Source organism: Magnolia sinica, chromosome 2 (genome assembly GCF_029962835.1).
Source record: "Magnolia sinica isolate HGM2019 chromosome 2, MsV1, whole genome shotgun sequence".
NCBI lineage: Eukaryota > Viridiplantae > Streptophyta > Magnoliopsida > Magnoliales > Magnoliaceae > Magnolia > Magnolia sinica.
Genome location: NC_080574.1, coordinates 1,110,897 through 1,135,017, shown reverse-complemented (window position 1 = coordinate 1,135,017; position 24,121 = coordinate 1,110,897). Strand labels below are relative to the sequence as shown.

The following is a 24,121-nucleotide window of genomic DNA, read 5'->3' as shown; positions in this document are numbered from 1 at the left end:
TGGGGGTAGAACGAGCTACTTTAGCCAACCAACCCGGCTATGCTGGGTTGCGCAACCCGGAATTGTAAAAAATTATCGACGGTCGTTTCCCTACTTTAATTTCGTTTTTACTATAAATAGTAAGTTTTAGTTTAATTATAACTCTTCATCCGTCGGGCTTTAGGAGTTGCGTCCAACGTGAAAAGAGCTTAGAATAATTAGGAGAACGGTTTGGTGAAGCCAAATAGGACACTTACTATTTTTGGCCGAAAACCTTGCGCACTAGTAGACATCACGATCGTCTATAACTAGTAAGTTTACTATTTATAGTAAGTCGCGGATTCTAAGAGTTTTAGTTGTAGTTTGATTCTGATTTCTTTCCCATTGCTTGGTATCCCTATTTAAAGGGTTGTGAACTCGTTTTTAGTCATCAATTAATCAATTTCGAATTTATTAGAATTTATTTCTATTTTCTGCTTTCTTTCCTCGTGGATTTGAGAAGTCTCTACGAGGAGTCCAGAGAAGCTCCGTGGATTCGGAGCAGTTATCCTCATAACGTTCATCCCTGTGTTAATTGGTATCAGAGCGAGAATTCTCCTCGGGCCGATGGCAAACAACGAAGCTATGAATCAAAATCCCGTGGACGGTGATCAAGGGATTCCTTATCTTTCGGAAAGAATGGAAACTTTCCACTGGGAGAGTCGGTTGACCATGCAAGGGTTGCAGGCAACTCTTGACCGTCTTGCGGATGCGCTACTTCCGCCCCGAGCCCTAGACGGTACTCCACCACCCATGGTAGCTCTACCACCCATGGTTACTGTACGATGCAACCCCAATTTTCGTAGAGCACTACCAGTGACAAACCGTAGGGCTACACCAAATTATTCAAGTTCTAGCGATGAGGACCTTAATGAGGGTTTTGCCCGACGACCAATTCATGAAAGTGATCATCTAGATCGTGCTGAAAGAGACTATCGAGGTAAGGCTAAACTTCCTAGTTTTAACGATTTATTATGTATAGAAGATTTTCTCAATTGGCTAGCCGAAGAAGAGAGATATTTTGATTATATGAATGTGTCAAATCATAAAAGGGTAAAATTGGTAGCGTTTAAATTAAAATCTGGTGCTTTTATATGGTAGGAACAATTACAACTCTCACGAGCCCGCCAGAATAAGACGCCTATCTCATCATGGCCACGGATGAGACGTATTCTTCGATCACGATTTCTTCCCAGTAATTATGAGCAAATATTATTCCAACAATATTAAAATTGCGGATAAGGAAATCGAACCGTCACAAATTACACCGAAGAATTCCAACAGTTGGCTACACGAAACGATCTGTCAAAATCTGAGTCACAGAAGGTGGCACGATTTATAGGTGGGTTGCAACTGATAATTTAAGACCGAGTTCAGATGTACCCAATCGAGACCATGGATGAAGCAGTTCAATTAGCGGGTAGGGAAGAAACACAACTTGCAAGAGCACGCAGGATCCAATGTTAGTACGAGGAAAAGATCCAGTACGAGAACGTCCTCAACCTCCTACAACTGCAAACCGTGATACGGGGAGTGGTTCATTAAGACCTCAACGTGCAGCACCCACAACAATGGGTCCGAGTAAGATTCCAAATCCTTATACTCGGCCAAGGTCGAACAATTGTTACCACTGTGGTCAACCAGGCCACTTATCAAACACTTGTTATCAACGTCCTGCAGCACACTTGACTATAAACGAAGGGGGCATGATGATGAGGCCGCAGAAGAAGACTATGTCTTTGATGAACATGAACAAACCACTAAAGAAAAAACAGGTGGCGATGAAGTTACGAGCGAGGATCGTGTTGAATTTCTAATTGTGAGGCGATTACTGTATGCCCCACGAAAGGAATTACATCTACAGCAACACAATATATTTCGTACCCGGCGCACTGTCAACGGAAAGGTCTGTGATGTGATCATAGACAGTGGTAGTAGCAAGAAGATCATCTTAAGAGTGATGGTGGACAAGTTGCAGCTATCAACGATGAAGCATCCTTCCCCGTACTCAATTGGCTGGATAAAAAAGGTGAATGAGACTAAGGTAACTAAACAATGCACTATCTTGTTTTCAATTGACAAAAATTATAAGGATCAAATACTTTGTGTCGTGGTCGACATGAAAGCTTGTCATATGCTACTCGGTCGACCTTGTCAGTCGGACCGTGATGCGACCCATTGGAGACGAGATAATATCTAAATATTCGTCAATGATAGTCGAAAAATAATCCTTGCCCCTATAGCACCAGAGAACCACCTCGAAGCTTCTAAAGTAGAAAGGAGTTCCCTCTTGACCATTCGGGATTTCATGGAGGAATCTAAGGAAACTGGCGAGGTATACATCGTAGTGGTGAAGGACAAGGAAGATGAACCCTCAAACATTCCTCCAAGTTTAAGACTATAGCTAAACGAATTCAAAGAAGTCTGGCCTAAGGATTTACCTAATGGATTGCCCCCCATGAGGGACATCCAACATCACATAGACTTCGTCCCTGGAGCTAGCCTACTCAACTGCCCTCATTATCGATGAGTCCGAAGGAGTGTGAGATACTTCAGGGGCAAGTGAAGGAATTGATCCGTAAGGGTCTCTTGAGATAGAGCATGAGCCCATGTGTCGTACCAGCATTATTAACACAAAAAAAAGATGGAAGCTGGCGCATGTGTGTCGACAGCCGGGCAATCAACAAAATTACCATCAAGTATCGGTTTCTAATACCACGGTTGGACGACATGATCGATATGCTAGAAGGGACCAAGGTATTCTCTAAACTAGATTTAAGGAGCGAGTACTATCAGATTCATATCCGACCCGGTGATAAATGGAAAACGGCATTCAAGACCAAGGAATGGTTGTATGAGTGGCTGGTCATGCCCTTCAGCCTATCGAACGCACCAAGTACTTTTATGCGTATAATGAATCAAGTTCTAAAACCGTTCACTGGCCGATTTGTGATAGTATATTTTGATGACATATTGATATATAGTCAGGATGAGGCAGAGCACAAGAAACATTTCAGGCAGGTGCTGCAGGTCCTACAAATTAACAAGTTGTATCTCAACTTGAAGAAGTGTAGTTTTTAAACTGACAGTCTGTTGTTTGTATGATTTATTGTAACGTCCACAGGCATTCGTGTGAACGATGAAAAGGTGCGAGCTATTAGGGAATGGTCGATCCCGACAAACATTCATGAGGTGAGGAATTTTCACGGGTTTGCGAGTTTCTATCGTCGATTTGTGCGAGATTTTAGCACTATAGTCGCGCCTATAACAGATTGCATGAAAAAAGAACCATTTCAATAGACCAATAAAGCTGACAAGAGCTTTAATGAGATCAAGCATCGTTTGTCTACAATACCGGTCTTGGTGCTTCCTAATTTTGACAAATTATTTGAGGTTGAGTATGACGCTTCATACGTCGAAATTAAGGGAGTATTATCATAGGAAGGCATGCCGATAGCCTTCTACAGCGAGAAGCTCAGCGAAGCCCGAAAGAAGTGGTCGACTTATGAGCATGAGTTGTACGCAGTTGTTCAGGTGCTGCGACATTGACGGCATTATTTGATTCAAATAGAGTTTGTTCTGTACACTGACCATCAAGCATTAAAGTTTATTAATAGTCAGACTAACGTGAATCGTGTGTATGCTAGATGGGTTGCGTTTTTATAGGAATTCACGTTCGTTCTGAAGCACAAGTCAGGGCAGTAGAATAAGGTGGTTGATGCACTTAGCCGTCATACATCACTACTTGTTATGATGAGCAATAAGGTGGTCAGCTTAGACTCTTTTAAGGATCTGTATGCCGAGGATGAGGACTTCAAAGATTCTTGGGTAAAGTGTTAAGAAGGTCACCCCAGTAATTTTTATATATAGGACGATTTTTTCTCAAAGGGAATCGATTATGTATCCCCCAAAGTTCTCTGAGGGAGTAGATTATTCAGGAGCTACATGGAGGTGGCCTCGGTGGACGCCTTGTGCGAGACAAGACTCGAGCTCTTGTGGAAGAGCGGTATTACTGGCCACAATTAGTACGTGATGTGAAAAAAGCCGTACAACGTTGTCATGTTTGTCAGACCTCTAAGGGGCAATCTCAGAATACGGGCCTCTACACCCCGTTACTTATGTCTGACGGTCCTTGAGAGGATTTATCAATGGACTTCGTGCTTGGTCTCCCACGAACACAACGCGGTATGGATTCGGTGTTCGTGGTGGTAGATCGTTTCTCTAAGATGGCACACTTTATCCCATGTAAGAAGACTCTTGATGCAACACACGTGGTGAATCTATTTTTCAGGGAGGTCGTACGACTACACGGGGTCCCCAAGACTATTACTTCCGATCGTGACACGAAGTTCGTTAGCCACTTTTGGAAGACTTCATGGACTCAATTCGATACACGACTTCAATTCAGCAGTGCTTACCACCCACAGACTGATGAACAGACTGAAGTTGTGAATCGCACATTAAGAAACCTCCTTCGCTATATTTCAGGAGAAAAATTGAAGCAGTGAGATTTGACCTTGTCTCAAGCTGAGTTTGCATTCAACAACATGATGAACCGCTCGACTGGAAATCACCGTTCCAGATTATCTATGGACGAGTGCCTCGCCACACGCTTAACTTGGTCCCTCTGCCCAAGCACCCAGGCACGAGCATTGCACCAGAACATATGGCAGACAAGATCATGGGCAACCATGCGGAAGTGTAGGTCAAGTTACTTGCCTCGAACGAGAAGTATAAGGAACAAGCGGACAAGCACCGGCGACAAAAAAGTGTTCGAGGTGGGAGACTGCATTATGATCCATCTGCTTAAAGAGAGATTTCCAACTAGGACGTACAACAAGTTGAAAAATAAGAACATTGAACCCATCCCAATCATTCGAAAGATCAATGACAATGCTTATGTTGTTGATCTTCCAGATGACATGGCGATCTCACGGACTTTCAATGTCGCAGACCTAACCGAGTATCATGAACCAGTGCAGGATGAGAACTCGAGGACGAGTTCTTTTGAAGTAGAGGGGACTGATGTAGAGCGGGTCGCGGATAGTTTTATGGCCAAGATGGATCAGAAAAGGCCCGGTCGACGACAGAAGTGATTCAGATCGTCGGACCTTAGATCGAGCGTATCTCGCAATCCAGAATGAGTTACTTGACGTAAAATATATGATTTTGGGGTAGAACGAGCTACTTTAGCCAGCCAACCTGGCTATACCGGGTTGCGCAACCCGAAATTGCGAAAAACCCTTGGATCGACAGTCGTTTCCCTACTTTAATTTCGTTTTTACTATAAATGTAAGTTTTAGTTTGATTATAACTCTTCATCCATCGGGCTTTAGGAGTTGCGTCCAACGTGAAAAGAGCTTAGAATAATTAGGGGAACGGTTTGGTGAAGCCAAATAAGACACTTACTATTTTTGGCCGAAAACCTTGCGCACTAGTAGACATCACAGCCGTCTATAAATAGTAAGTTTACTATTTATAGTAAGTTGCGGATTCTAGGAGTTTTACTTGTAGTTTGATTCTGATTTCTTTCCCATTACTTGGTATCCCTATTTAAAGGGTTGTGAACTCTTTTTTAGTCATCAATTAATCAATTTTGAATTTATTAGAATTTATTTATATTTTCTGCTTTCTTTCCTCGTGAATTCGAGAAGTACCTGTGAGGAGTCTAGAGAAGCTCCGTGGATTCGGAGTAGTTATCCTCATCACGTTCATCCCTGTGTCAAGACTCAAGAGCTAAGTGGGGCCCACCATGATGCTTGCCCAAAAACCACCATGTTCATCTATTTTTCCAGATTATACTTGGGACATGAGCCTAAAAAGAGGCACAACCATGACAGCCTGCAGGTAAGAAAAAGTGGGTAAGAAAATACTTCAAATTTTGAAATCTCTCTGGAGTCTACATTGATGTTTACGTGCCATTCAAACCGTTTATAAAAGTCATTCCTATTAAATGAGCTGAAAAGACAATGATTTTCTTGATTCAAAACTTCTAAGGCCCCAAAGAAGTTTCACAATAAAAGTCATTCCAATTAAATGAGGTGAAAAGACAATGATTATCTTGATTTAAAACTTCTGTGCCCCGGAGAAGTTTCACAATAAAAGTCATTCCTATTAAATGAGGTGAAAAGACAATGATTATCTTGATTCAAACCTTCTATGGCCCGAAAGAAGTTTCAAGCGTGTGGACTTAAATCATCACTATTTCCAGTGGTACGGATCATTTGAATTTTGGATTAGTCTTCATTTTTGGGCTCACAGCCTAATATGATTTAACCAGATGTATATAATGTATTTCTCACAAACATCATAGTAGACCTCACCTAGGTTTTGACAATCCGCATCCGCTCGGTTTGGGGAATGCTTGAAAAGATTTCCATATTGACTGCTCGTGTTCAAAACAAAAGTAAAAGGGTTAAATTACCAATGGGTCAAATTATCAAAAGGTTGAAGTAGTCCAAATTGAGAGCTTTTTATTTGTTAATTTTCCACTGTAAAAAGTGAGTCTTTTATTCAGTATAAACAGTGTGGATTATTGGAAGATGACCTGGATTCAAAGGCTAAAGTTCCGCAGCATGGTATTACAATGCATGGGGATTCATTTGAGCAAACCTTGCATCCGGACAATTGGATCTGGGTCATGTTTCAATCACCCAGACCATTCACATTATGGGCCCAATGTGTGATACTAATAAAATCTTCAAGATTAGAGGATCCTATCAGTGCCCTACTAAAAAGAGCAAAAGGAGTTAATCCATACTCAAAGGAGGGGTATCATAGAAATCCTTACTGCAACATGATTCAGATACAACTAGGGCCCAACTTGTTTGGGCTCAAAACGTGAACTTTAACATCGGTTGGGGTTGGGGTCATGTACCCAAGTCCAATGAGTGATGGATGATGATTACACATTTTAGTTTCACTTTGGTAAATTAAAAATATTACTTTAACAATGGAGCCCAATTCACATTCTTAACAGGGCCCAATTCCGGCCTACTTGCTGACCAAATTTGAGCCACGTCTTTGGACCCATTTACTATTGATCGAGGCTGCCTACTTGCTGAACAGCTTTGAGCCGTGTCTATAGACCCATTCCCTAATGGTCAAGGCCCTATTTGATGCTCTTGCTAGTCCGCATCTTGGGATTTTATGTCCCTCTTTTCTTTTGGGCCATATGACTGTATTTTTGGGTATTTAGGCCCATCACTCAATTTTATCATTTTTTTCAGGCCCATCGGGTTATCTGATCAATCAGGGATGGGATGTAGGGCTCACCTAGTAGAGGTCTTACCTTAGGTACTAATAATGAATATTATCCCAACCCAACCCAGCTCAGCCAAAACTAATATAAGCTAATCCAACCCAGATGGTATTAGGATTAGGGATAGCATATGGGGCAGCAGTCGGCCCCAGGGCCCACCTGATGAATGATTTGGATTCACCAACATCACTACCACACATTGAGGGGCGAGTGGGTGGAACGGACATTACTTTGGTTTTTCTTTTTCCATGTTGTTCCGGCAAAGGTATGCTTAAGGTAATATAATGATTTGTATTGAACTGATTCTAAGGCCAATTCACCCATGACCAGCTAATTTCTGTTTACACGTGTTTTTAAGGACTTGCAATAACATATGTTTCCATTTTCTATCCACAATGACAATATAAAGTTTCTGTTAGGATATTTATCTATGACTCTAAAGGTGTCCCATCCATGAAGGAATCTTCGATGACGGTTACACAGGACTTCATTCCATCTTTTTTAAATTCGAATATCTTCTATATTATCTCTACTGTTTATACTTGTGTAACCTTTATCACAACTGTATATACAATGCAACTAGTTTTTGGACAGTTTTGCTCCTGCAATTAGTTAGGGAAGGAGCATTAGTTGGGTATGTACACCCTTCAACTAAAAGGCATTTTTGTCTTTTCAATTTATAAATGGAAGTAGTGAACTCCCACTCGTCTAGCCCGCAGCATAAGCAAGTGTGAGGGGACCATTACGTGGAGCCTACCATGATTCTTATGTACCATCCATACCGTACATCCATTTCACCAGAAAACAATACAAATCTAATGCTCGAATGGGGCCATAGCATCGGAAACAGTGTTCATGGATCATACATGATCGAGATCCATCTCTCTCCAGGTGTAGCCTGAAGTGGGTCGAGCTACATCCTTTCCCTCACTCTCTCCATGTGCATTGCATGTGGCATAACCTAGTCTATTTAACCGAACTCTCCGAACTTATCATCATAAGGGTGGTAATATTAGAGAGATTGCCTTTATTGCTTTTCTATATTTTCATAGTATCAGAGTTAGTGATCCACATATAAATGAACCCAACCCTTTTTTTACAAGTAAAGACCACCCTTATCCATTTGTAAATATCCTAACAGTTTTTCCCTAAAATACCAATATATATGGTTTTGGATTTTAATTCTTCTCCCATGGTGTCTTTTTATATTTAGAATCACCCAAGAAGCCTTTTCCATAATACGGCAATCATCTTATTGGAGAGTACATGGACATATCAAATTCATATATACTTTTTAAATATCTATTATTAGTAAGATATAAAGGTATTTTATGATGAAATCTAGTTGAATTGGAAAACCCAATCCTCTTTAATACATGTATTAATTTCCTGGCTTTAGATCCATATGCCACAATATAAACAAAATAGCAGTTTCTGATAACTGAGAGAGTCCATGCCATGTGAAGCCCAAGGCCTACTGATATGTCATCCTGAGAGGAGACCTTGAACAAATGACACATCTCAATTGCAACAATTCAAGTCTAGTTCTTGCCGGCTTGAATCAAATTCACACTGATATTTGCTATTCAGATCGAGTTCTTCCAATATTCTTAACTTTTTCGACTGCTCATCTGAATTCTCTTGATGGGGTGGTCCTGTCGATGATTGGTCGATCCAATCGTCACCAGATATGTTATTATGAGTCCTTTTATCTCCCACAGCTCGATGGCTCACTCGGATCTTCCTCGGGCTACTTTTATTTGGATTGATTTCTGTTGATGGAAGTGTGGAAGTCGGTCTATGCTCGGTATCATCCTTCCAATTAGCCTGGAACTTCTGCAGTTTTTCATCCTTTCTTTCTGAGCTTTCTGAAGATGTTAAGCAGCTATCCATGGAGCACTCTGTAAACTGAGATTGGTGAGGGATACATCTCTTTCCTTGCAATCGTACTTCAGACATTTCTGTTAGTTCAGAAAATGAAGAGCTCGGGCATTCAACGTCGACCATGGAAACCAATTGCAAGAGTTCTGCTTTTGCGGCTTCTGGTCCAACAGAAGATGAATTATACCTAGCAAGTGTTTCCTGCGCTTTCTTCAATACCGATTGTAAATACTTCCCTTGCGCTTCGATTCTGAGCTGCAGGTGTCTCTGTACCTAAAACAAACACAAGACAAGAAATCAGTATTATGGATTTTTAGCCCCAGTCCAGATGAGTAACGGTTATACACGTTGAACCAGGCCATCTGATATTACCTCAATCTGTTCATGAAGTTTCTTCTGCACCTCCATTTGCATCTGCAGAGCTTCAGAAAGCTGCAAGCTTCTGAGAAACAGAATCCAGAATTAGCAAAACATATCTTCTGAACAATTTCTTCCAGACGAATTGCATGAAAGAAAGGCCCTAAGATTCACATCTTACTCGTTAATCTGCATGTGGCTTCTTCCCATGTCATCACCGTTGATTTCGACTCCTCTAGTCTCTGTGTTTCTGTAATCTGCGACTGTGTGATCTTCTATAGAAACCCATCAAGACCCAGATGAGGGAAGCTGAAACCAATCAGAAATTTTCACTCTAAACCAACAATCTCACCTTCTTTCTTGTCCTCGTTGCAGGTTCCGGATTGTTGATTCTTACCTAGCCTATACTTCTGCAATATTTAGAAAAAAAAAAACCCAACATATTTAAACTTACTACCGGCTTCTCGGGTAATTGAATTGAGATAGAAAATCAGATTCTGCAGAAAAAGGATACCTGCAAATGACTCTTTAGGTGGTATAATGTTAGTCCAGGGACTCCCATCACCCTCATCACAGCTTTAGGAGTCGCCTCTATCAAAAGACAAGGAGATTAGAAAATTCACATTAGAAGCTTGTTAAAAGAACATGAATAGAAAGATTCCACACTTACTGTCAGCACCTCCGAGCTGAGAAACTGCGTCGACGAACCTCAGGTGAAGCTCTGGAGTCCATTTGAGCCTGGGCTTAGCATCAGCGGATAGAACCAATCCCATGTCTCTTTCTCCATGAACCAAAGAAAACCCATTCTCAATTGGGTTGTTCATCATTCTCTGAAAACCAATATCAATCAGGATTAAAAGCTTGCCAGATCATATAAGAACATCGATTTTGTTTTCTCACATCTGCTTCAATACATGGAAGTAGCAGCTCTCTTTATATAATGGATTTCTTTTTTCTTTTTTCTTTTTTCTCTTTCTTTCTTTGGTTCCTCCATATCTGAAAACAGAAGTGGTTTAGGTTGAAGAATATATGCATGAGCTGGGGTTGTTCCTTTCTCTATCTCCCACTCAATATCTTCTTTTATTATTGTTTTGTTTTTCTTTTGTGATTTGAAAGGGAGAGAATCTTTGATGCGGGAAACAGAGAAAAAAGCACAGTTCAATTGAGTCTCAAAAGGAGAGAAAAGGGTAGAAAAATAAAGAGTAGCGAGTGTTTTTTCTTGCTGTTTTCTCACTCCTCTCTCTCTCTCTCTCTACATGATTCTCTGTTTCATCAAGCGGGGTCCACCATGATGGATAACGGGTACTGCTTTTCCGTGGGAAAGCTTTGAATGGAATTAACTGGTGACTGATTTTTATTTTATTTTTTCTTTTTTAATTCCTCTTTAGTGGTTGAAGAATGAAATCGTGTGTAAAAATGGTAATTGCACGATTAGAAGAGCCCCATCTATAGTGAGATAGACATTCTCTTTCTCCCTGGGTGGTATCCGGTCGGGTTCGGGTAGTATCGGAGTGAGCCCATTACCTTGACCAATTGACTAGACTGGATGGTGAACCCTTAACCAAATTGGCAAATCGGTCGGGTCCCAGAGTTCAGTCCCGGTTCTCTTTTTCAGGACTGGACATGAATCAGACAGGGTTTAGTACCTATGGGAATCTGTGGAACTTGGTTTTGAGTTGGATGTAGGTGGGGTCAATATCGAATAAGGGAATTTATATGATTTGGCCTACTTGGATGGATGGATTAGACCACAAACGTGTCACTTTGAAATATCCAGGTGTAAATAGGCTATCCTGCATCTACATGGCCTGGCAGACTTGATTCCATTGCTAGAATAATCAATATACTGTAAATATAATAATATAATATAATATTACAATTGAAACTAACTGGACCCGACCATAATCCAAATTTAACCGGGTTCAAGACAGTGGACTAGTATAACCATACTCGTACCATGTCTGAATTGGTATACCCAAGCTCAACTCAATTTCTGACTGGCCAAGAAATTTAGACCTGGACCTATTAAAAAAATCTGGTCAGTACTATCATCATCGGGTACATGAAGGTACCCGTTGACTGCAAAGGGCCCGACTGAAAATCACTCGGACCGAGATCGATCACATTCTACCCGTTGAATTGTAATAAGGTCGGGTTTATCCCGTAAGCATTTGAAACATTTTATGACGAAATTTTACTACTTTTTGAGGGATCAGGGATGGCTCTCACCGTGGATTGGTATATGCCCAAACAATCAACCGTATGAAATGATCTTAACCCTTCAATCCGCAGCATGCAAGCAGACTATCACTGACAAGAATATTCCACCTTTTAACGGTGAAATGGCCCAATATTTAATGGCCAGGATCTTCCAAGCGTAAAGATGTATGCTTTCCATCGTTTGGATCAGTTATAGAAATTAGCCTTTCAGGATGTATAATAATCTGGACGCAAGATTGTAAATTACGTTTGATCTTTCAGTTTGTCGAGGTGGGCCTGTAATTCAGTGGTCCAAATCGTTGGTCTGGTGGGACTCACCACGAGTGAAACCAAAATCGCCCAATTTCAATATCTTAGCCATAGGATATTTGCCCTTTACTTTCTCGACTCGGAGCCCTTGTTACATTCCCTTTTGGGAGTGGATTGTGTGTGGTGACCAGATTCCGTCGGGTCCACTGTGAGGTATGTGTTTTATCCACTCTTCCCGAGTGTTTTTCCAATAGTTCATTTTAGGGCATGAGCTCGAAATTGAAGTACATCTAAAGTTGAAGTGTATCACACCACACAAAAGAGTGAGGATTCAACAATTGAGCACAGAAGTTTTGGAGCAAGTTGATATTTGTGTTTTTCTTTCCACCATGCATGTGTGACCTAATGAACAGGTTGGCTGGCAAATAAACATCATGGTGGGCATAGGAATGTTTCATCAGTGGACGTTATTATCCCACTGTTTCCTCTGGTGTGGTGCACCAGAGCTTTGGATATGCTTCAATTTTGAGATCATGCCCTAAAATGAGATGGAAAAACGGATTGAAAGAGTGGATAAAACACATACATCACCGTTGGGCCCACAGAGTTTGGTCACCAGGGATATCGGTGGTGTTGGGTCCCCACCTAATCCGCTTCTTTTCTTTTTCTCTCTATGCGGTTTCCATTTTATCTAAAAAACAAAAAATGTTAGGACTTTCCCATATGGGAGGTGCAAGATCCAAGACACTTTTGGTGCGGCCATTACGTAGATGTCCCAGGCTAAAAATCATGTGGGGTCCATTCATCAGGTGGGCCACAATTCAAGGAAACAAGCCATGTGTCTTTTCAGCTACCCAAAAAGAAGTCCATGTGGCACGTGCGGAAGAGATATGTACCATTCATCAGTAGCGCCCCAGCATGAAGGGTCCATAGCCTAAAAGATACACTGATTAGATTATCCTATCCCTCTGATCCGAGCTCTACAAATCGGAGGTAAAAGACAAAAAAGTAATTTTTATTTAAAAGACGAGTAAGAGGCAAAAAAGTAATGGTCCATAGCTAATAAGCAAAATGCTTTTAAGATAAGTTCAGGTTGGTCCCATCAGTATGATTTTTAATTTCTTTTTTTAGCAGTGGACCATCATGACTAGCGTGGACCTTGTGTATTGTGCCAAGTGTACGGTTTATGAATGGTGGACACACAACTTTGAGTCTGTTTGACATTGAAACATTTTTAGGATCATTCCATTTCCATTTGGAATCAGTTTCCTAGTTGAATCAGGAAACTTTGGACAGTCCAATCCATTGATCTTAACCGTCCATTATGTCTAACACCCATTTCATGGGCTCTCATGCAGAACTTGCACCCATCACGGCTATTCAACTAGCTTATCCATAACCGTCATGAATGGTTTATTGATCTAAATAATCATATTTAACGAGTCCTGACCATCAAACCCATTGGTTGAAAAATGAATCACTCCAAAAGAGTATGCCAGTTTATAGATGCATTGTATAATCCAATGGGTGTGATTTTTTCATGGTTACTCATGAAATATGTGTTGGCATAATGTATGGTTAAGATCAATCAGACTGTCAAAGTGTCCTGATTCAACTAGGAGGAGAGCAATGAATGATTTATCATTTATATACTTTAAGAATTATTAATGATCCTAAGGTAAGAAAAAGGCTTCTGATAATCCAAATCATTCATCTCAAAGATCCTATCATGATGTGTCTAAAATATCCGCCCAATAAGTAGAGCTTGCAAACTGGCAGACTGAGTGGAGATGCCTCGTTTCAACACTTGAGGTCTTGGTATCGATCCCTAGCGGGGGTGGCTAACATGGAGTGTGTACTGACATGGGTGTGTACTCACTAGCTAACCCAGAAAAAAAAGAAAAAAAAAAGAGACGGTAGAGCTTGCAAACTGCTATTCCATAGTTAATGATCGTCTGATTAAAGATCATGGGATATTTCCCATCCCATAACATGGCCCACTAGATCAACAATCTGGATCACCCAACAATCAGCCCTGTCTAAATGAAAGCTTGTTGGGGCGATCCATTTACTATTACTGGCTCTTTAAGAAGTAAACAGAATCTGCAAACACTGTTGCTATCAGCAGCTGATTAACTCATTCAACTGCCACCTCGTAGAGATTCACTTTGGCTGATCCACCACAACTAATTGCCCTGCCTAAAATGAAGTCTACATGATTCTTAAGTTCAGATCCATTGCTTGTTTTGAATTTTTGTAACCCTCATCATGTTATGTTCACATGCATTATCCATGATGTCTCCCTCCCATCCGATCCACGATGCGCGCGCATGGTGTACACGCGCTTTTGAAATGACCACAACTATCCTTACTCTCTCTCCCAACCTATCTTTTGAATTGATAGAACATTACCTGCAAACCTTACCCTTTTTTAAAGTTTCAAAAAGAGAGTTTTTATTTATTTATTTATTTAAGAATCAGCTATTGCAAAAGAAAAATATATGCCAAAGTATATGTAGCTTTTGCAACCATAACCAACAGCTGAACTGAACTGATGAGAGGAAAGAATTTAAGCAAAGGCCAATAGAAAATGAGAAAAAGAATCTGATCATCGTCGATCGTATTTCTCGGGATCTGGGTGTGAATTTAATCACCCCATATCGGAATTTTAATCATTGGACTTCAAAGTGCTGCCATCTCAGTGCCATACATTCAGTTGGTCTGCTGCATGGATCAACCCTTTAATGATTCAAAGGTGAAAGGTTTAAAAAAGAAGATAATATTAAAAACAGACCCAAAGAAAAGCCTGCAACTTGTTTAATCCAGCGAGGGTGTTTTGGTCACTGTAAAAAGTAAAGAGGCTAAAGTTATACCTCGCAACAGTGTTGGTGATGGCGGAAACTAAGCTTATTTGTTCTGCACTTTGATTCAAATAGAAGGATAATTGGAATCTTGCTTTAAGTAATAGTTGCAATAGATAGAGAAAAATGTTCATGGCTGCTAACTTACAGACTCCACACATGCATCCACACACCAACATGGCGAACGTGCATGGGATTTGTGAGGCAGGCCTCACTGGTAATCGGCCCTGACTGAGAAAATCAGGCTGGAATCCTCATCAGGTGGGAGCCAAACAAGTATTATGGAATATGGACCATCAGTTAATTGTTTTCAAACTATCCTGTGGACCCACGTCATGAGAGGTGAGGGCCCACCTGATGAACAACCTGAATCTTGTACACATGGCTATGCTGGCATGTGCCGGGCATCTGGGTGACTGCAAATGCATGCCATCTGCCAGTAGCATTCCTCTATATAGGATAAAAGCAAGCTTGTGGTGGTGTCACACCACAACCACAATCTAAGGGCCCAATAGACCTCTAGTTTTCTTGCTATCCCTCAAATGGTAGATTAACCATCAAATCAATAGATGGGAATCTAAATCATTTGATTATGAAAGGAGCAATAGATACCTGCCCAAAAACATTTGAAAGAAGGGAGCAATTCAAGTACCTTTTGCTTTAACCAGCTGCTGTACTTCTATCTACTTTCCTGCTTTAATATATTCTGAAACAAGTAAAGGAGATTCTGGGATGATGCCAAACGACCCTCGGCGTGTGTAGGGGTGGTAGGAGAAGGTCCGGGGAATCGAAACTTGCTGGCAAAGGTACCCATCCATTATTCTTCGCGGGGCCCATCAAAGCCAATCTTCCAAACCTAAAAGCATCGGCAGACAGACGCTGAGAATATGGCCTAAGGAATCAGGAAAAAAGCAAGAAAGACTCATCAGGATCCCACAAACACAAAAAAATAAATTTAAATAATACCATTGCAATTTCATGGATGGAATACAGCTACCTACCAATATGAGGCAATCACTACAACAAATTGAAAAATTAAAATGACAGAGTATGTTTAGATGGTGTGACTGTTTCATGAATTCCACATTATAAAAAGGGTGTATGCATCCAAAAAGAGGGTGTAAACGCCAGTGTATATATATGCAGCCATGGTGGATTTCATTTGTTTTCTTCATTATGACAATGATACATTTTGACATCTGTAATTTTAAAATTGAAGACTTGCAGAAGTCTATCTCAATGCATCTACAAGACCACACAACTTGCTTGACAGAGAATATTGTAGGAATATAGAACAACGCTGTGAGATCCACTCGAATCCTTGGTGCTAGGCCTTTTTCTTTTTTTATTCAAAAAGCTATGGCAGAGTATATCAAGACCTTGGTGCATCCTGGTCAAGAAGACCCAGACCCTGGACTTGGCCACCAATGCATTGAGTGGATTGGAAATTGGAACTTTGAAGATGCGAAGCTACCCAATTGCTTCCAAGACCTACCAATTTGATTCATAAAGAGTGGGAACAGAATATAAGACCTGACCCACGGCTACGATTCCCATGAAATTTCTTGGCAATTTAAAAATCCAAATCATTAGTAAGTCTAGACTTTCATATGACCTGAAATGCTATGAATATAAAAGTGGCCCCGCCCCGACTGGACTTTTGGCGATCTTTCCCGGTTTAAACATTTCTTGTACCAATGCAAGACAGAAGAAATTTGTGCTAACTGGCAATCTTTATGTATGGAATTTCCTTTTTCAGAAATTCCTTTACGAGCATTTTAAAACTATCACAAATATACTCAAATTTCATTCCACAAGCATAACATTGCAACAACAGTGCAATAAGACCGAATATTGGGTGGCTATGAGCTTCCAATCTTGGGGTTTATTTTGGGCATGGTATATCTATGCTGGGTCCTACCAAATCAATGGCCTGGATCACTGAGCTGCAGGATCCAATCATCTGAACTCGAGCTGCTAGGATCTTTTGCACATCCTCGGCTCCATATCCATATAATTTCTTGCCACTAAAAGTGGACCTTCTTTCATCTTCCTAAAATTGGAAAATCTTGTCATCATTTCTCAATATCAATGTTCCTCAGAGGTGTGCATACCCCAAACTGCAGAATCACCCAATGTAGACACTTCACAACTTTTTCTAAGGCCTTAGTTTGGGGGCATGCCATTGCTGAAGTTGGTTTCTTCTATCATGATATATGCACCAAACACCATTGGAACATTTAGGTTACTTAAAGCTTTGATTATATCTCATAGATATTTATTTCTAGCTGTCGATCTCGCATACTAATTATGTTAGTCTAAGTGATGCCGTCTGTGAGTGACCTGCAGAGCAAAACATTCCAAATGCATCTTGCCACTCCATCCCTATAAGGAAAACCCTGCAGGTGTTTTTGGTTCAAGGCATCTCAGATCTTGAGTCATGTCATCATCATAAAACTAGGTCCGAATCGAATCATATAACACATGTTGGTGAGTCATTGTCGGGATGAGGGCTACATCACGGTGAGCTATATTTCATCAGACAAACTACATGGGTGTGTTTCGATGCAGTATTGAATTGAATTGGATTTATTATTTTCAGGCTCTACCAATGTGGATATCACCAAATCATATTCACCTTCTTCAGCATTTATATTGAGGGAATAGGCTTCAAATTGCGACCTCCCAAGTTGGATTGAAAGGAATGTAACTTCAATTGAAGGGCTACTTCGTCACGATCAAAGCTCAGGGAGCATCATCAACTTTTGTCATTTCCTCTCAATTAAACAGAACATCCAAAATTTGATTCACTTGTGCATCCAAACGTGGATTGTGTCTTGGAAAACAAGGTTCGATTCACAGTATCGTTCGCTCTGGTTGTCATTATGAAAATGACACTAAAATATCGTTCCACAGACGGACAAAAAAGTGGAAGTAAAACCGAATGAATATTAGCACACCGGGAATGTGATTTTCACCTGATATCCCTCCCTGCAGTCAACTTTATTTTCTTCCATGTTAGGTTTTACAAATGGAGAAATGACATATTTGTTTGATTTTGAGTCTTTGAACTATGTAGCACAAGGAATGCCTATAGGGGAATATACAAAAAATGGAACTGTTTTGCAGAGTAGTTATGACTAGAGCAACCATTTCAAAATAGTTATAACTAGAGTTACTGATTCACCACCAAGGAAATTCTCCTTGACACAATAACAAAAAGGACGCCATTCACAATCATGTAGTGTGGCACATATGACTGATATCTAAATTATTCATCAGGTGGGCCTACTACAAATGTCCATATCTCAAAAGTCTCATTGATTAGACATTGCGAATCATCCAAGAACTAGCCTTAATAATTCACACTAAAAGATGGTTAGAATAATCTAACCAGTGGATTCTTCAAGATATGAACCATCCATGGTAGGAGGGCCCACTGGATGAGCAATCTCACCACCAATTGAACTTGGAACTTAAATTCTGATCCCAGTTTGGTGACTACTTCTGTGTCATCTTCATTGCTTTATGAAAAAGAAATGGCAAAACCAGAATGCTAAAGACCATAATAGCCAACTTTCAACTCCTCACAGAAGCATCCTTGAGGAGTGTTCTCTAACTCCATAATAGAGGGTGGCCTATTAGGTTGAGAAGAAACAGTCTACTACATGCTTAAGAGAGTCTCAGATGGCAGATGAAGTTATTAAATAGAATACTAGCAAGTAGGAATATGAAACTGCAAGACACTTAAAAACTCAACATATTAGGTGCAAGCAGATGTAAAGATTTAAGTAAATTTCAGTATGCAACAATTATAAGGAAATTGATTAGCATTCACGCCATCTGCAACGGGATGTTAGAGGTAGCTAAGCATTTACAACAGGACCCACATGTTCTAGAGAGATCACTGTGATGAAGGCCATATAAATAGAATGTTAAGAGGAGGATAAAAGAGCTGGTGAATCAACTTCCATCTGATACCATATCAACAATTCTTTGAACTGAACAAGGCCCCTAATTTTGCCTCTCCTCAAATACAATTTTATAACTGAAACAACCAAAAGAGCCATCATTGGAGGGTTTTTTTTTAAAACAGTAATCATCATTGGAGTATTACAATAGCAAAATGACATACACAATTTCCCATTTAACAGAGCTATTTTGTTCATTCTCCATTTACATATTTAGCACATGCATGGACCGGAGGTGTTGTTGCCCATTGACCTTGGCAAATCCAACATGTCAATACAGTTGTATGATTTGTGTGCATGAATATTAGAAAATATAAGTATATTATATAACAAAAAATGGGTCCATATCTGGTAATTCAACTTTTAAATCTCCTAGTTATATATTAATAGATGTGTGCTATGTGTTTGGTGAGTCATATAAGGTCCTTGGTTCAAGATTGATGGGTCACTTAAGTATCTAACGTAACTTTGATACATATGCACTGAAGTAAAGGTCAAATCTATAAATAAATCTATAACATTACTTTAGTTACGCACCTATTTATACTAATATATCATGCGTTCTTGCTGTTAGTTTGATGTTTGAAATTGTGGGGGGATTGTTATGTTTTTATAATAAAAATAAATTTTGGAAAAAAAAAAAAAAAAAAAGAGCTTATTTTTAGAAAGTAAATACTAAATATATATTATATATGGAAACTTTTTCAAAATTACTCAAATTTATTGGTAAGAGGATGGGTTTTTCCTACAAGAACCAGGATTCAAATCTCCACAAGGACAGTGCGAAGTATCATTAGCATACATGCGCGCAGCATTGGTTGTAAGGTGCATTGGGCGCTTTTTGGTGCTTTATTAGGCACACTTCACACATGCGCATCATTGCAAGGAGTCTAATGAGCCTCATCTTTTTTGCACTTGGCTCGAACCCATCTAAGCCATGGTGCAATTAAGATTGAAACAGGGTCAAGTAAGAGGTTTGACCCAATGACGCCTAAGGTTTTTAACCATAGTGTTGATTAAGAGAGTGATTGAGACATTACTATACACATGGCAACGGTGCCATGTGTCGTACATATGACGACAGTTGTGATGAGTATGATCTGAGTTACATATGGCAACGGTTTTATACTGATAAGTAACAACATCTCTCCAAAAGTGACAGAAATAACTGCCACAAGACAAAGGGTTATGCCCATTCATGGAAGATTGACTATTGCAGTGAATGGGTATGGATGTCCTAAAGAGGCACAAGAGTCTCTCCAGGAAGGACATCATACCTTCAATTTCTATATATCTTGGACATCAAATCCAAAGAAATTACAATCCATCCCTAGATCAAACTATCCTTAGTCTAGTACTCTCAAATCCGCCCTCTTGCAATTGCTTTTTTCCAGAACGTTTGCTAGGCATATTAGTGTCTAAAGTGGAGATATGTTCAACACTTAGAGGTGCAAATCTTTGTATTGAATTACAAATCTGTGAGTTCATTATATCCAAAAGACAATTTGCTATCTCCCTTCTTTGCATTTGTTGGAATATCTAGAGAAGGGTAGCAAATCTGTCTTGAGATATTAACCATTCAAATTAAGATTCGAACCCCTAAATTTGATATTTTCAACTCAATATTTCTCAATTCCCTCCGTTGTGTACTTTGATTTTCTAATATACTCCAATGAGGAGTGCATTCAAACTATAGTAGTCTAAAACCACAACAAAATTGAGATAAGTGTTTGTCCCTAACACTCCTGTGGGGTGCGTCCAAACCAACATTTTCTCAAGAATAAGTATGCTTGATGGAACTTTTCAGATAGAGAGATTCACATGAAGATAACTAAAGCAAACTAAAGAAGAGAATGTTCCCTACTCATGACTCAATGGAGACTCACAAGAGTTTCAACACATAGGTCATGGGTTCGAGTACCCACTGTTGTGTGTGGGTGAGTGTGCATGTGTAAAAGAAAAAAAAAAAAAAACTAAAGAAGAGGATTGTTGGTATTTCCTTTCAGACATAAAGAACCCCACATATTGAAGTGATTTGATAACACCCAATGCATGAAAAGAGATCCTGAAAACTGAACTGCCATTGTCATCGTTGATGAAGATTTCAACACTAACAGTACTTTGTCTCTAATAAATGCTGAAATTATCGAAATATAGAATACACAAACTTCCTATGCCTTCTTCCATTGTTGATAAACTGCCTTCTTTAAATCCTTGGCAATAGCAGAAAAATTGGATATGAAGTTCTCAGACATGCAAATGCATGGAGTTTACCAGCAAATAAGAATTTTTCAAGCAACAAGTGAAATCTGAATGCATGGAGTTTACCAGCAAATAAGAATTTTTGAACTGGCGACTGAAATCTGTCAACCATAACAATTAGGATGTAAACAGCACTTGCGTGACCAGTCTTGAAATGCCTATCCTGCAGTACTCTTCCAAATAGTGTCAAGCACTGTTATCGGAATCTATTTCCTGTTGCCAGTACCTATGCCTCCTGCTTCTCGTTACCTGCTTTCATTTCACACATATGCACAACTACCAGGCAAAAAAAAAAAAAAAGTTTAGGAATGAACAATCTCACTTCCGTTTCCCACATCTACCTCTGCATTCATCATTTTACAAGATACAAATTAGAGTTAGGAGGTATCGGGCAGTAGTCCCAAAAGCTTAAAAAAGCATTGAACATGTTGACAATAGGCGCCTATACAAACTTCCCGACTATACCTGAAAATCAGAACCTAAAGATCATCCTCATTAACTTTCGGTCTCGACCCCCTTCCACAAAAGGAAATAATTCCATAGGAAAGCAAAGTGGAATTACTATTATGAGAAGAAACTCCAACCACGATAGGATTAGAATGTAAGGACCACTCAAAATAACGAAAGGTCATGCATTTCCAATTATTTCAAATTTTATGCGTGCACTTCGATGCACTATCAAATTGAATTGCAATTGTTAATCTCGAAAAGCATAAATAATCATAGTAATTTGCTTTGTTAGCAGTTGTATTGAGAGTTTGCAGTTACATTGCTTTCAAGTTGCAGTTGTAAGGATCGAGTGCTGCCTCCTTTGTATGAATTGTACACAAAATTCATCATTTGGCCTTGACGAAACCAAATGTTCGTAATTCAATTGACTTGTCCATCCAAACACCACATGAACATGGAATTTCACAATAGAGAAAATCACTCCATATAAGAATATAAAGACTGATAGGATGTTATATTCATTTTATTGACAATAGTTACATGGATATTGTCATCCTCTTACTTAAAATTTTAAACAGTACAGTTCATATCAAGTATTACTATACCAAATCGAATTGCATGGGAAATGATGAGATAAGTATCAATAACTGATATTGATCCCTTGATATCTATCATTCTCACTCTACTTCTTCATTTTGCGAAGCTTTTTTGGTCCCCAAACTTCCATTCTACCAACAGAACATCCACACCTGCCCCGAAAAATGAGAATAGCCCTCCCATTAGGAGGTGCCATATTCCTAATCTCAGCTTCCAATTCTTTGTGATGAGCTTTAGCCAATTCAAATAGTCCTTTCACAACATCAACTTTTGCCACCGGAGAACTCGAATTCTTCACACACTCCTCGGTCTCAAGCTGGATATCAAATTCTGCTGCGTTACGAAGTCCACGGCAATTTGGTCTGTCGCACTTCCTATCCATGCAGAGAAAAATCCCCCAAACAAATATGAAAGCGAATAGAAAACCAAGTCCTAGAACCATATAAACAATGGGAGCCTGGCCCACCTCCTCTTTCACCACAGAAAGTGTAACACCACCAACTTCGACGATTCCATGGTAGAACAGCTTAACATAAGGAAAGACCAAAACCCCACAAGCACCAAGAACCACGACCAAGATTACAATATCAACAGCGGCTGATTGGGACTGCGCGCAAAGCGGGATCTTTAAGGGACTCGAAGAAGGGGGCAGTTTTCTATTCTTATGAACTTGATTGGGTTGTTTCAGATGAGTGAATTCATCAGTTGAAGTAAAAGGATGGGTCATGTTTGTGTGATTGTTGAAGTACTTCCGAGATGAAATCAAACCACGGTAATCAACCATCTGAAGAGAACCCAGAAAAAAAATAAAAATAAAATAAAAATAAAAAATCTGGTGAAGACCAACCAGCGAAAAACTAAGAACAGATGAAACCAACCGTCAAAGAGAACTCGAAGAGGTGTTTGAAAGCACCCGAAGTCTGATTTCGATGAAACCGATAACGCTATGTATGTCAGTTTTTCCTAGCTTAAATCAAATTTCCCTTCAAACAACTAAACCGGGGGAAGAATGTAAAGAAGAAAAAAAAAAAAAGACACAGAAAATCAAATCGATATCGGATGTAGGTCTACCAATTGAAATCCAAGCACATATCAAACCCACCATGTAAACGGACGGGATGAGGTCTTCAACTGCACCTGAATCTCTGATTTTAATGAAATCGATGTTCAAATTACGAAATAAATATTCAGAATTCGATCATTTGGGAGAAACAAACCCAGATGACAAAATCGATATCAGACTGAAAACCCAACAACCGAAAACTGTAAACAGATCAAAACCGCCAACAAGATGAACAGAAAGATGTCTCTGACTGCAGCCTGACTTCAATGAAATTGAGACCTTTCGCCGGGGAGAAAATCCAAATTTTGTACTAGAATTACAAAACCAACAAGCAAAGCTCGGTCGATTGGAGAAGTACCCAGATAACAAAATCGATCACTGATGAAAACCCACAAATCAAAAACGGGAAACGTATCAAACCTACCAAGGAGAAAGGGAAGAGGGAAGTGTTTGGCTGCACCTATTAATGGTCTGATTCTGATGAAATAGACATCTCTATACACCTTCCTGGGAGCTGAAATCGAATCTGTGGTCGAATTCTTCTTGTAAATTGAGTTTGAGATCGAAACGGATGCTAGAAATCTCAACCTCAGGAATGAGGATTTGGTCTGCCGGCGAAGAGAAATCTAATCAAAGTCGAGAAACGGACAAGAGATGGGAAACAAGTGATGATATCATAATATCGTTTCGTCCTTTTTACCAGAGTTAGGGAAGTTATTTGGCAACTTCTCACTTTTCATACGTTGACTATGGTAAAACAGAAATGATCCGATACAGCGTCTGTATCTTAAACTCTGTAGGCCCACCATGGATCTATATGTCTTATACACTCATCCGTTTGTACGCATCATTGTAGGGCATCATACTAAAATTGAACCATATCCAAAGCTGAATTGGACCACACCATAGGTAACACTGGAAATAATAATCT

At 39.7% G+C, this 24,121-nt stretch overlaps 2 protein-coding genes across 6 annotated transcripts; both read right to left on the bottom strand.

Annotated features, from left to right (window-relative positions):
• Positions 1-8,548: 8,548 nt before the first annotated feature.
• Positions 8,549-23,751, bottom strand: LOC131231200 (myb family transcription factor PHL8-like). Of its 5 annotated transcripts, XM_058227323.1 has the most exons (8): positions 23,615-23,751; positions 15,500-15,739; positions 10,188-10,347; positions 10,032-10,108; positions 9,870-9,927; positions 9,699-9,792; positions 9,533-9,602; positions 8,549-9,433 (listed from the first exon to the last, which is right to left on the bottom strand). In XM_058227323.1, the coding sequence occupies exons 3-8, from the start codon at positions 10,342-10,344 to the stop codon at positions 8,801-8,803; spliced, it is 1,089 nt and encodes a 362-aa protein (XP_058083306.1). In that variant the 5' UTR covers positions 10,345-10,347; positions 15,500-15,739; positions 23,615-23,751; the 3' UTR covers positions 8,549-8,800. The 5 variants fall into 5 exon arrangements, with proteins under 5 accessions (XP_058083306.1, XP_058083313.1, XP_058083321.1 ...); XM_058227330.1 differs by lacking the exons at positions 15,500-15,739; positions 23,615-23,751 and adding an exon at positions 10,418-10,753; XM_058227338.1 differs by lacking the exons at positions 15,500-15,739; positions 23,615-23,751 and having other exon boundaries at positions 9,699-9,789; positions 10,188-10,753.
• LOC131231226 (uncharacterized protein At5g19025-like) lies at positions 22,018-23,778 on the bottom strand. The gene is made up of 2 exons (XM_058227357.1): positions 23,651-23,778; positions 22,018-22,911 (listed from the first exon to the last, which is right to left on the bottom strand). The coding sequence occupies exon 2, from the start codon at positions 22,909-22,911 to the stop codon at positions 22,213-22,215; it is 699 nt and encodes a 232-aa protein (XP_058083340.1). The 5' UTR covers positions 23,651-23,778; the 3' UTR covers positions 22,018-22,212.
• Between the last annotated feature and the right edge of the window lie 343 nt (positions 23,779-24,121).

What these genes read in the sequence shown, in the direction of transcription:
- LOC131231200 (XM_058227323.1), bottom strand. Translation starts at nt 10,344, where the DNA reads ATGATGAACAACCCAATTGAGAATGGGTTTTCTTTGGTTCATGGAGAA. An exon ending in TCAGCTCGGAGGTGCTGACA is followed by an intron (nt 10,109 to 10,187) that starts GTAAGTGTGGAA and finishes GTCTTTTGATAG; the next exon opens with AGGCGACTCCTAAAGCTGTG. An exon ending in ACCTAAAGAGTCATTTGCAG is followed by an intron (nt 9,928 to 10,031) that starts GTATCCTTTTTC and finishes TAAATATTGCAG; the next exon opens with AAGTATAGGCTAGGTAAGAA.
- LOC131231226 (XM_058227357.1), bottom strand. Translation starts at nt 22,911, where the DNA reads ATGGTTGATTACCGTGGTTTGATTTCATCTCGGAAGTACTTCAACAAT.